At 44.1% G+C, this 12885-nt stretch overlaps 1 protein-coding gene across 2 annotated transcripts; it reads right to left on the reverse strand.

Annotated features, from left to right (window-relative positions):
• Window positions 1-396: 396 nt before the first annotated feature.
• alox12 (arachidonate 12-lipoxygenase) lies at window positions 397-11712 on the reverse strand. 2 transcript variants are annotated; one of them, XM_071478124.1, is made up of 15 exons: window positions 11508-11712; window positions 8443-8589; window positions 7613-7811; window positions 7393-7474; window positions 7035-7157; window positions 6828-6934; window positions 5273-5445; window positions 5001-5144; window positions 4154-4357; window positions 3363-3449; window positions 2983-3152; window positions 2579-2700; window positions 2334-2434; window positions 2084-2254; window positions 397-716 (listed from the first exon to the last, which is right to left on the reverse strand). In XM_071478124.1, the coding sequence occupies exons 2-15, from the start codon at window positions 8587-8589 to the stop codon at window positions 537-539; spliced, it is 2010 nt and encodes a 669-aa protein (XP_071334225.1). In that variant the 5' UTR covers window positions 11508-11712; the 3' UTR covers window positions 397-536. The 2 variants fall into 2 exon arrangements, with proteins under 2 accessions (XP_071334225.1, XP_071334226.1); XM_071478125.1 differs by lacking the exon at window positions 11508-11712 and adding an exon at window positions 9136-9206.
• Window positions 11713-12885: the final 1173 nt, after the last annotated feature.

Genomic DNA, 12885 nt, shown 5'->3' on the forward strand with positions numbered 1-12885 from the left:
CCAGTGTTGGGCAGTAACACATTACTCAGTAACAAATTACTGTAATATTACTTTTCCCAGTAACAAGTAGTGTAAGGGATTGCAATTTCTAAAACAGAAATAGTAATATTACTGTTTGCTTTTGTTCCACTGGGATCTCTGGGTTTGATTGGTCTGTAGATACACAAGCCTGAATTTTCCATCTCTTCAAAACCGGCTTAAAGTTTATCTGGAGCTGTTGTCATAGCAACAAGCCCTCATATCTCAACCCTTGATCATGACCCAGACTTTCCAGCTGCTGAAAGTATCATCACCATGTGTTGCTGTAATTATCAGTTTAAGTTACATAATGAAAAGATGAAGAACCAGCCGATGTTCCCCTGGTGGATTCTCCTCAACTCATCATAATGTCAAATAAATCAGAAATGGTCTGATTAATGACCTGTAGAAAATCTTTTTATTTTTTCAACACTGAGTCACAATGGATGTTTTTTTAACAATGATCAATAAAAAATAAAAACATGTCAGAGTTAATGCTGCAGCATCTGGTCTGTATTTTATATAGTGATGCTGTTCTCGATGCGACTCGGCAGGAGGAACAGGTACTGCAGCTCCTGTCCTTCATTCTGACTCAGGATGTGGTTCTCAATCTCCTTTAGCTCTGCTCTGAACCTATCGATCAACTCCAGCGCCCGGCCTTCAGTGAAGTGCTGCTCTGTGTACTGGCCCAGAGGAATCTAGGCAGAAGAAAACAGGAGGCAGAAGTCAGAGGAATTAAAGGGGAATCACTATCAGATCAACAGCTCAATGGACAAATACAAGATAATTGATATGATTTTTGCAAAACATCAATGAGCATATAAATACAGCTCACAGTAAAGATTGTGTATATATGAGCTGTGATTAATATCAGCAGTGGTTGTACAGCCACAGCGTATGAGACTGAAGAATAATAATAATAATAATCCAGCTCTATGAGTATGGGCTTCACTATTGGTTAAGACCTTTGGGGCTCCACCTTGGTACCCTGAGATATATTTGTACTCATCACCCAATCAGGATGTAGCAACCATGCAACACCCACTGTAAACCCCTAGACACCACTGTTTGTCTCCTTTTGGTGCTCAGGAAACACAAACGGTGACCAGGTGGACCTGTAATTAGAGGGCTACATGTGTAATCATAGAACTGGAGTTACATCCAGGTAACTAGTATTTCTATGTTGTAGTGCTACACCCTCTAATAGGTTTCACTGTTGGTCACCACTGAAGGTGGAGGCTGTTGGGGATGTCATGTATTGGGCCCATAACGGAACATAACTAATCCAGGACCAGCTGGGAGAGAAGAGGTTGAACAGTCACAACCTGCAGAGGCACTGAAGATCCAGTGAGATAATCACTGAGTCCAAAGGTGGTCCCATGGCCCCACACACCACAACCAAAGAAAAGTCAATCAGACTTCTGAGGCTAGCTGGGCAGTGCACATAACAGCAGAGCACACACATTCGGCATGGAACATGGTGGTGCTTCTCCTCCAACACTAGGTGGAGGAGGAAAGAAAGCCCCTGGAGAAATAACTCTGGACCTGACAAGGAGGTGATGAACTCACACTGAAAGGATGGGTGAGGTCACAGCCTCCACATTGAGGTCGTAGATGTGCTCACTGATAGCCACTATCACCATCACACCACCACCACCACCACCACCAGCCTGGACACCACCTTTCATGCCTTTGCGACAGCCAGGTCCAGAGGAATTATATTTTTGGTTTGTCCAACCCTATATACCTACCGTACGTAAGTAGAATGGGACAAATAAGTTTTTGTCCATAACTCAAGAATTCATCCACTAATTATGACACAATTTAACACAAATGATAAAACAAGATAAAATGATGAAGGGATGGCATTTCATATCCAAAAGGTCAACTTCACCGAGACACCATAATGTTCTGCAAAAACACTTCTGTTTTTAATATTTAGGTAATTAATGAGAAAACAAATTTTTGTCCATATTTGGCTGAATCAACCTTTTAACTTATCAGTCGTGTTCAAACCAGGATTTGGAGTCTAATCTGTTACCAAACAAACCAGAGGTGGACTCACAGCGTCTGGTTGTACTCGCCCCAGGTGCCATGTGATCGCCATCTGCATACAGGACTGGCTGACATCGGGAAGGGATGCCATGATCATCTCCATGGTAACAGCATCCTTGTCTGTTGGTGGGGGTTGTCTCATGGTGCAGGGGGTGTTAGGGACCCAGGCACACCAGTCAAACTGAAAAATAAGTGAATATTCATGATTGGCTCCCTTCCTGAATTCAAATCAGTCGTCCAGTCACAGTGTGAGTGTTCACCTGTCCGTTGTTAGTGGCAGCGTGCTGGGCTGTACTAGTGAAGAGGGCCACTGCCAGCAGGGTGGACAATTCCTCTCTGGAGCTGAGTTTACTGGACAGACCTGAAATAAACCCCATCATCAACTAAAAGATACACAGACGTGCCATAAATCATCTCCTACAATATCGCCACTTTATGTAAGTATTGTTGAACTATCCCATTTTAAATGCTATACACCACTGCAAGCAGGATATCAATGACTCACCAAAGGTGGGGAGCTCTGTGAAGCCCTCCTCTGATATGTCTCTGATCCAGGCCTGGAGCTCCAGGTCCTCCTGCACATCGTGGTCTGACTGGTAGTACAGCTCCACCATACCTGAGACAAAACTGAAGAAGGACTTAGATTCAGTTAGTGCTCATAAGAAACATCTGGTCTTAAGAGGTGTCCTCAAATCACAGAATTCAGTCCTCAGAGTTAACGGCATCAAGTGAAGTCTAAATATCTCATGAGAAAGACCCGTCTGTTAACCTCTGCTGGGAGAATCAAGCACCAACAGTACTAACTGGACCAGGACACCCTGTAATAATGAGGCAAAGATCCCTTAGTGTAGCTGCTCAAGTGTTAGTATGAACATGGCACGTTAGTATGAGCGTGGTGTGTTGTCCTACCTGTGAATGGCGTCCCACAGCATCAGACTGTGTTCTCTGTAGAAATACTTAGGGAGCTGGGACACTTCTCTGTCAGCAAAGTCTTTGTGGGGCTGGAGCGAGCGGTAGGTCAGGACCTTGTACTCCCTCTGAGCCAGAATCAACAGACCATCACCACCTGTGGACACAACCTACACACAAACATGATCATGACCACAGCGATGATGCCATCACTGTAATCATCAACAGACTAATGCAAGATATCCAACATTAATACAGTGACTGTGGTGAGGTTGAGGTCCTGGTAACCATGACAGTCCCTGCTGAGGTTTGTCAGGCCAACGTCAGTAAGATCTAACATCCAAAATTCATATCACATGTTCTGTTTCAGAGTCACTCACCCGTTTAAAGATGCCATCAGGAGAGATGAGCTGAGTGCGCCCCCTGCAGTTGATCTCTAGAGTGTAGCGCAGATGAGGGGCCAGGAGCTACAGCAGGGGACACAAAACTGTTCAGGGTACAGCTGACTGTGTTAGCATGTCGCTAACGGGCACATTCTCACTGACAGAGTCTCAAATCACAGGAACAACTGAAGTGTTGCTAATAAAGGTGGAATAACTTTACTTCAGTGTAATTCCTCAGTTATAATTACGTCACTACAGCAATAGAGTCATGTCACTTTAATACTGTTTTGTTCATGAATTATTTCCTATTCTACTTTGCCTTTTTGAATTATAGTTATAGTTATTAAGCTACCATGAACTGCATATGTTTCAAATTAAAAGCCTGTCAGTAAAGGGATGGATATATCCTTTGAGTCGCAGGAGATCTTTTTAATGTGAAACATCTGTACAGGAAGTGTTGAGTCTAACTGAGAGTAACTTAACAACTAAAAACTTACAAGGTGGAAGAGACTGGAAGTCATTATTTGACACAACAACAATATTTGTGATAAAGCGAGGAAATGTTTCCAGCAGAGTGCTGTGTGATGTCATGTGTAAATATGGAGTTAGTGCTGTGGAGATGCACAACAGGTGCTGAATTTGTTTCAACCACCCAACAGGAAAAATTAGAGATAAAGCTTGTGTCAAATAAAGGTCAGGTTCTCTCTCTGAGAATTATTATGATAGTGTGACATCGACCGTATAATGTAAACTACAGTCCTGAATAATATGGCTGTGTGGGTGTTTACCTTATATATAGGGTGTACAGCAGGCAGCTGTCTCAGAGTTGCCACACAAAACACCTCTATGACCAGGTGAGTCCTGAGCAGATGAGACAGCAGCTGAAACACCTGAAATTCAGAGTGACGCACCCACATCTTAGCCAACAGCCAGGCCAAAGGTGGGTCTGTGGGCAGGAATATGGGCGAGTCCAGGTCAGGAGTCTGTTCCAGCTGAAGACGAGGAAGGGAAACGGTTACACACAGTCCTGGTCCACCACAGAAAGAACTAAGACTTTACATATGAAACCCCCCCATATCATTTAAGTTCAGATATTAGTCACCAGTTTTGTTTCCACTCTAGTGTAGAATGCAGTGCAGTGTAATGTATTGTAGTGTAGTTTATTGTATTGCAGTGAAGTGTAGTGTTTTGCAGTATAGTGTAGTGTAGTGCAGTGTAGTGCAGTGTAGTGTAGTGTAGTGTAGTGTAGTGTAGTGCAGTGCAGTGCAGTGCAGTGCAGTGCAGTGCAGTGCAGTGCAGTGCAGTGCAGTGCAGTGTAGTGTAGTGTAGTGCAGTGCAGTGCAGTGCAGTGCAGTGCAGTGCAGTGTAGTGTAGTGTAGTGCAGTGCAGTGCAGTGCAGTGCAGTGTAGTGCAGTGTAGTGTAGTGCAGTGCAGTGCAGTGCAGTGCAGTGTAGTGTAGTGCAGTGCAGTGTAATGTAGTGTAGTGTAGTGTAGTGCAGTGTAGTGCTGCTGCAACAACACAACTGATCAAGTTTCACTGTATTTAGACATGTGTGTGTGTGACTATGTGAACATCACTGCCATGTTGAGTTCAGTCAGTATGTCAGTGTGGGTCTATGTGTGAATGATGTATACCTGTATAGCAACAGGTATGAGTCCTTCGTCAGGGTGTTGATACAGGAGACAGAGCGGAGCAGCAATGTACTGAGGTTTACCCTTGATTGTGTTGGTGGGGATCCCGTCCATGATGGCATAGTCCAACAGGTAAATATTTCCTGCCTGGACAGAAGAGAAGCAGACAGACCAAAGGACATGGAGGGAGGAGGAAGTGTGAGATCATTTTACAGTTGTTAGATTTGCAGTGTCACATTAAAGCCTCTATAGACAGATGTGACTCATCTCTGCACCTTGAGTTCTTTGTCCAGGTTGGTCCTGGGAGCCATGGAGCTCTGCACCATGTCTGATGTGACAGGGAAGTTTTCTGGAAGCTTCCTGCACCTCTGGATCATCCTGGGGTTGGAGCCATTCAAACACTGGTAGCCAAAGAACCAGTCCTCCTCCCAGTGCTCCATGCAGTACTCTGTGAGTAATCAACTCTGATAAATGTCTTCACTGCTGTAGAAGTGTCTGATATATGAACACAAATAACAACTGCTGTGTTAGCACTGAACAACTGCATCACCTCTGAGGCTTTGATTCAGTGTCAGCTGTGAACACAGTGGTGACAGAGTGTGTGTCCTCTGGGGGAGACACGTAGGATAATACAGGCTGTTGGAACAGACGTGGAGCAGAACTCCAACTCTGGTTGACTGCAGAGAATAATCCTGTTCCCAATATTTTCATCCATTCCACTACTGTTCAATGAAACTCCACTTACTGACCAGCTAATTGCTAGTTAACTACTAACTCGACCTGTTTGTCATTTGAGTCAAAATGTGTCAGTGGTATAATAAAGACTTCATATCAGCTGCTGCTGAGCACTGGCCAGCTAACTCTGGGGTTAGCATAGATAAAACTAGTCTGACATGTTATGTGACCACATCTACAGGTGAGCACCATGGCTCCCACTGTAGGACAGTCACAGGTGTGCACAGGTGCTGCACACAGGAGGTGAAGAAAGTAGGTCTGAAGAATGAAAACAGGTTTGAGAGAGAAGTGCAAACTTCCCACCTCAGCAGCCCTGGTCAGGTCCAGTCAGTACGTCCTGCTGAATCAAAGTTGGGCTTTAAAAGGTTAAAGTTTCTGAAGTTAAGTTTAACTGAAATTAAAACTCTGATGTTGAAGAAACACTTTGATTATTGGCAACAGAAATATCATCTATAAAGATCTGCTCACTTTCTGACCAGACAACAAAGAAGCTGGGATGTCTGTCATTTAGAAATGAAAGCCCATGCGCTCTGTTAGCCACACCCTCGCAACTATGACATCACTGGAAAGCCCAGGGCGTCCTCTGGACAGGACAGGAGGACTCAGACAGGTTGTATAAATGGTGCTTGACTGAGAGGACTCAGACTCATGTCCCCACAGAAGACAAAGAGAAATGCTGGGTCTTCACATTCATGCTGCAGGTCTCCTGTTCTATCTCTACTGGATCCAGGTCTGGAGCCTGAACTGGACTCACTGTCATGTTGATGAAACCAGTTTGTGTCATGGAGCATTATCCTGCAGGAAGCAGCCATTAGAAGATGGTGACCTGTGGCCATGAAGAACATGGTCAGCAACAAGACTGACAGACTGAGACATTCAGACCAGGACTGACTGGTCTTAAGACCCTCTGACCCTACCATCTGCTGCCTCAGCACAAATCCAGATCCATCAGACCAGGTCTTCGCCTATCCAGTGCTGGTGTGTCTGAGTCCACTGCAGCCTCAGGTTTCTGGTCCTTCTCCTTCAAACCTGCTCTGTGCTTCACTCTGTGTCTGTGTGTGTGCCCTTAAGTGTGTCTGCTGTGTGTCTACCCACCAGCTATGGGGCTTTTCAGCTTCCAGAAGATCCGTTTGAAATCCTCCAGGTCATTCCAGGACTTTCCAAACCTGATGGCCAACTTCTTCAGAGACAACTCCAGCAAGCTGTTGAGAAGTGATTATACAGTTAGTGTGTGTGTGTGTGTATGTGTGTGTGTGTGTGTGTGTGTGTGTGTATGTGTGTGTGTGCGAGTGCACCACCTACGCGTAGTGCAAGGAATGTTCGAAGTCACTCCTCTTCTCGTTTTCGAAACGGGCGTCTTGAGGTAAATCTGCTTCTGTTTTAGCATCGATACATCTGGGAATCCCTGGAGCCCATGTTACCCATCTGATACACACACACACACACACACACACACACACACACACACACACACACACACACACACACACACACACACACACACACACACACGCACACACACACACACACACAGGACCATAGAAATATTGATACATAAACTTTTTAAACATCACCTCTGGAAGGTGAAGCTTTGTGTCGTTGTCTTGTTGTGTTGTTGTTGTGTTGTTGTTGTTGTGATGATGTGTTGTTGTTGTTGCACCTGTAAGTCTTCTGTCTGTCCTGCAACTCTGTCCGTCTGTGCTGCAGCAGCTGAGACGAGGACTCGTCCCTCAGGGTCTTAGCTGAGGAGACAGGAAACAACAGTTCAGACCCACAGGTCCCCCAACCACCACCAGCAACACACACACACACACACACACACACACTACTGCGTTGCTCAAAGGCACTATGACAACATGTTTACAGCTGAGTCTTCCTACCTGTCCCCACTCTTATCTCCACCTGGATGTCCCCTACGAGCCAGCGGTAACAGGGGAATGTGATTCTGTCTCCACCTGGAGGTTCCACTGTGACATAGCGACAGAACCAGTTGTCCTCCACCCAGTACCTCTGTTTCTCCAGTCTGACCAGCAGCAGGGGGCCCAGGGGGGATGGACTGGTCACCTTGTACTGGTCCACCTGACAGAGGTGGACGAGGACAGAGAAATAAATGTGGACAAACTCTACTGAATCCAAACTAAAAGATTCACCGACTGTGTAATAAGGTAACGTTCCCAGAGGGTTTGAGGTCTTCCCCCGCCCCCCCTTGTATTTAGACACACCAGGAAACCCTCCACTGGGAGAGGTCCAGCAGGATCCTGAATCCTGCTGGACCTCAGTCCACTTGTCAGGTTCCCTTCAGTCCCAGTCTCACTCAGCACAGCTCTGAGACTCTTGAACCCCTTCACTTGGGGTAGGACCACTAACAATCAAGGATTCTGGTCGTGACCTGGTCTCACAGTAGGTTGATCAGGATTGTGAGGAGTATGGTGGACGTCCATCATGGTGTCTCCACCAGGCAGAGCAACAGTGTTGTTGAGCTAAGAGGAGACCAGGTGGACCTGGTCCTTGATCCTGGATCATCAGACCCAGAAAGTGGATTTTCACTGAGATTTTAACTAAGTCTGTAACTTTGTAACTGAAATAGCTGCTGCTACTATCAGACTCCAGAGGGGGGGACATGTTTGATCCATCCTCAGACTGTGTAGTTCATTACAAGACATCATCATCATCATCATCATCATCATCATTATCATGATTCTGGTCTTACTGCTCCTCGACAGAAGTCCAGTCCAGGGTTGTCCAGCAGGGTGCGCTCACTCTCCCCGTTCTCCCCCACCAGGGTCACAAACACATAGTTGTTGGTGCCTGAATACTCTGATGTACCAGTGGCTACTGTCACCGAGTAGACCTCCATCTGAGGGCATGGACACACACACACACACACACACACACTGAATAAAGACCTAAATAGGTTCAGTGTTGTCACACAAACAGGTTGGAACTCAAACCCTCCAGCAGCTGCTGACACATGAACAGAACAGTTTAACATCAGCCTGTAGTGTCTCAGCTGTGTCACATGGAGCAGTCTCTCACAGCTGATTGGCTCTCAGTGTACGACCAGTACATGTGACCTTTGACTGTGTTACTAATGTCAAGTGTGTTACAGTTAATCAAAAGCGGAGCTGCAGCAGGACAGCACGCTTCACTGATGACATCACGGTCAGGTGGTGTGATGGCAGCCACACAGATTAAAGCATTTCAGTCCTGGTTTATCTTATCAGTTATCAACACAGGTTTTTTTTTTTATTTGCAGTCAACCACACTTAAATATTTAATATCAGACAGTTTGTTTGCTTTTAACCTGACATTGTTTTACATGGAGGACACACATTCTAACACTGTGGGGTTAAACAGGAAATTTCTGTTGTATTAATCTTTTCTTTTTTTTGTTTTGAGTTACCGTGGTTGTTGAGAGGTCCCTTCTTGCTGAGGCGAAATGTGTGGCTGAAGGCTAAGGACACTTAAATCTGAGAGCCAGCTCATTGGGCCAAACCATCTCCTGATGTGTCAAGGGGGGATTTTTGAGTTTAGTTACCTTTATTTAGTATGAAGTTAGAGATGGTGTCCATTCTGTTTACCACTTTGTGTGTTATTTGGTTTGGTCAAGCCAGTATATATGTTACCTTGTGTCTCACTGTGTTAGGTCAGTTTGTGAGTAGAGTTATGTTTTGTTGACCTTTTTGAAAGGCCTAGATGTACATTTTGGTTTTGTATTGTTTGGGTAATAAAAAATGTGATTACTTTCAACCTGTGTTCTTGTTGCCTCACTGCTTGGTCCCTTACAGTTGGTTTTATCTCTTCGTCAGGTATCTAAGAAGAGAACATAGTTGTCTTTCCTGATCTCTGAGGTTAGTGTGTGATCATAAGCTGCTGTCAATGCAACTTCCTGGTACTTATTTGAATGTTGTATCATCAGTAATCAAATGCGGAAACCACAGTAATGTAAATGAGCTGATGGAACAACCGGTAAATGAAGCAACAGATGTGAGTGCGTATCTCACATCTCTGAGACTGAGACCTGAATAAGTATATGAGTGAATGAGTGAAAAGGTTCAGAAAAAAGGCATTGCAGGAACATGAGACTCTGCTAATGTGGAGATGTGGATTATAACATAAGAGTGTGTCAACAGGAAGAGAACATCAGCCACTCTGATGTAACTCTCGTAATCTCTGTCAGTTGATTTAGGATCAGACTGTGAACAGAGACATAAACAAGATCCACTGCAGAACAACATAAAACACACATAGATATTGATTAATAGGCCACGCCCACTTTCATCAATCATTATGACACTTCAGATTTTGGTTAATAGTCACCCCCAGAACATGTTCACCAGAAGTGGTGAAATTCTGTCCACCAGATTTTGAGGTATACCTTTTTGGTATTTTGGCCTGATAAATGGTTAATAAATTATTGCCAAAATTGGGTAAGCCCCAACCTTTGCAACGATGTTTTGATGGTTGATGGCAGCCATAATTTTGACCAATCTTGCTTATTTATATAAAAATAATGTCAAAATGTAGTTTTTCATGCTATGCTAATTAGCAAAGAATCCATCATGGTGGACTTTAATGGTCCAGGAGGCTTTTTGTAGAGCACATGGAGCTGGAGTTGTGTGTTAAATTTCAAACCAATCAGACAGACGGTGTGAGGGTCATGACCTTTCCAACACTGGCCTTCGTTACAACGCCACGGGACTCATATTTCTTGGAAAACTAATGCACATCACTTCCAGTCACTTTGCCAAGTTTCATATTAATGAATAATAATAAACCTGAGCAAAAACAGTCCCCCAGGGCTGTATGTGAATCCCAAGTCAATATAGTCAACATAAAGAACAAGAAAAACCTAAATAAATAACTAAATAACTGTCACATTGTAAATAACCCACATTATAAGAACAGTGCTCATCAACACATAAAGACCCTTTAAAGAGGTTTTCCACTGAGGTGTCGTCGCAAATCATCCATTGGTTGTTTAAGGGGGAGGAGCCACATTTAGAGACATTACTGTGGGGTAAAGTTCATCAGCCCAAGATGTTGGTGTTTCACCATGTTAACATTGTTAATATTGTTTTTCTATAATAAAGACACATGATGAGTGAAATAATCAGTCAACACCATGACTGACTGTTTCCATTCATACGTCATAGAACCTAAGGAACCAATCCTGTCAACTTGTGGGGACGGGGGGCTGAAACCTTGTCAGCACAGAGAGACAGAGTCAGCATAACCATAACCACTAACACTGTGTCTGCCACTGCCAGTTACAAGCTAACAAACAACTTAAACTTAAATATATATATATATATATATATATATATATATATATATATATATATATATATATAGTACCAGTCACACTCAGACCAGTACAGACCAGTATTTGCTGTGACTCCCCTTTACCTATATAGTCAGTGAACACACCACTGAAGCCTGGTTCTCCTCAGCAGAACAAACACATCCACTGACCGAGCACATTCTGACACCTCAGACCACATCACTGCTCTGAGGTCAGATCCACTGAGTCTCACTGTCCTGTCAGGTCAATCAGTCTGATCAGCTGTGTTATTAATGTCTCACATGTGGACAGGACAACAGCTGCTGATGAGACATGAATTACTTTGACAGACAGAAAATGTTTGTACTTTATTTTAACAGTACTTTAAGTTTTTAGTTTTATAACTAACTGATGCAGAACCTGAACGTTACATCATAGTGAATAACCACAGTCAGTTACAGACGACAGCGTTCAGAGACAGAGACACTGACCGTGTTCTCAGCTGAGGATCAGGATCGCCTACTCTTTCCTGCAGGTTTCCTCTGGTTCTGGTTCTGACTCTCACACTCGAGTCCTGTTTCTTCTCTTTGTGTCTGTTATAAAGTCGACACGTCTCTGCTGCATGCTCAGTCTCTACCACACCTCCACTCTACAGACTGCCTCTTCCTCAATCAGTCCTTTGTGTGGCTTCACCTCACTACGCACACACAGTTACAAAAAGGGAAGTTGTGTCAACATCTGGACTCCACAGGGTCAGATAAGAGTCACGTCACAGAGTAGCGGCTGTGAAAAACTCACAAACTGAAGAAGTGCATGAAGTGGAGTTCAGTAAAAGACCAAACTGATGAAGACTCTGATGAAGGAGCCTCTCAGTGACAGTGGATTATGAAGCCACTCCAGTATGACAACCACTGGAACTTCTTTAAGGACCATAGAGAACATCCCTTAACTAATGACTAATGAAAAATTATAGAACCTGACTTTTATTATGCAAGTGATTAATTACGTATTTAGAAAAGTGTAAATAACTCTGTCGTTCTGCAGAACTGAAGAAGTGTAAACAGGATGTTTGAATGAAAACATGTAGGAGGTCAAACAGACTCTGGAGGATGACTGCCAGTTAACACTCCTCAGCCTGTGTGAACTGGTGTATGATACTTACTGTGGCTTGGACAAAATAACCCTGATGATGTCACAATGATGTCATCAGAGGTTACCTCAACCTGGTTTTGGAGACTGCAGGCTCATGACAGAAAACCTAAGTTATAAACTGTGGCTTTTCCTACACACAGACATTTACCTGTTGGGTAAGTGCTTCTGGGTGAATTATGGGAAAAAGGGTTCTTGACATTTGACCCATAATAAAGACAACATCACGTCTGCTGCACAGATTATTTATTCTCTGATCTCTGAGTTCATGACGGTGTTACACTGAACTGCTGATGTCCCCCTAAACAGTCCTGAAGTTTCAGTCCACCCAGGATAGACTCTGACGGACACACTGGGGGGGCTGGGAGATTTATGTGTGTATGATAGAGAGAATAATATGGGGTATGAGGGGAACTGGAGCTAGTTTACAGGTAAAGGGGGGTCACAGCAAATACTGGTCTGTACTGGTCTGAGTGTGGCTGGTACTGTTTTCATCTACATCAACATGTGACAGGCGTCACAGCTGTTGTGATCACATCACAGGGTCTGCAGAACCTCAGACCTGTAGGTGCTGTTAGAGACCAGAACCTCAGACCTGTAGATACTGCTAGAGCTCAGAATCTCAGACCTGTAGGTACTGTTAGAGACCAGGACCTCAGACCTGTAGGTACTGTTAGAGACTACAACCTCAGACTGATAGATAATATTAGAGACTAGAAC

This window comes from Trachinotus anak, unplaced genomic scaffold (genome assembly GCF_046630095.1).
Source record: "Trachinotus anak isolate AG129_WGS33_773 ecotype Australia unplaced genomic scaffold, CSIRO_AGI_Tana_v1 ptg000005l, whole genome shotgun sequence".
Taxonomy (NCBI): Eukaryota; Metazoa; Chordata; class Actinopteri; order Carangiformes; family Carangidae; genus Trachinotus; species Trachinotus anak.

What these genes read in the sequence shown, in the direction of transcription:
- alox12 (XM_071478124.1), bottom strand. Translation starts at nt 8,589, where the DNA reads ATGGAGGTCTACTCGGTGACAGTAGCCACTGGTACATCAGAGTATTCA. An exon ending in GCTGAAAAGCCCCATAGCTG is followed by an intron (nt 5,446 to 6,827) that starts GTGGGTAGACAC and finishes GATTACTCACAG; the next exon opens with AGTACTGCATGGAGCACTGG. An exon ending in CTGCCACTAACAACGGACAG is followed by an intron (nt 2,255 to 2,333) that starts GTGAACACTCAC and finishes CTTATTTTTCAG; the next exon opens with TTTGACTGGTGTGCCTGGGT.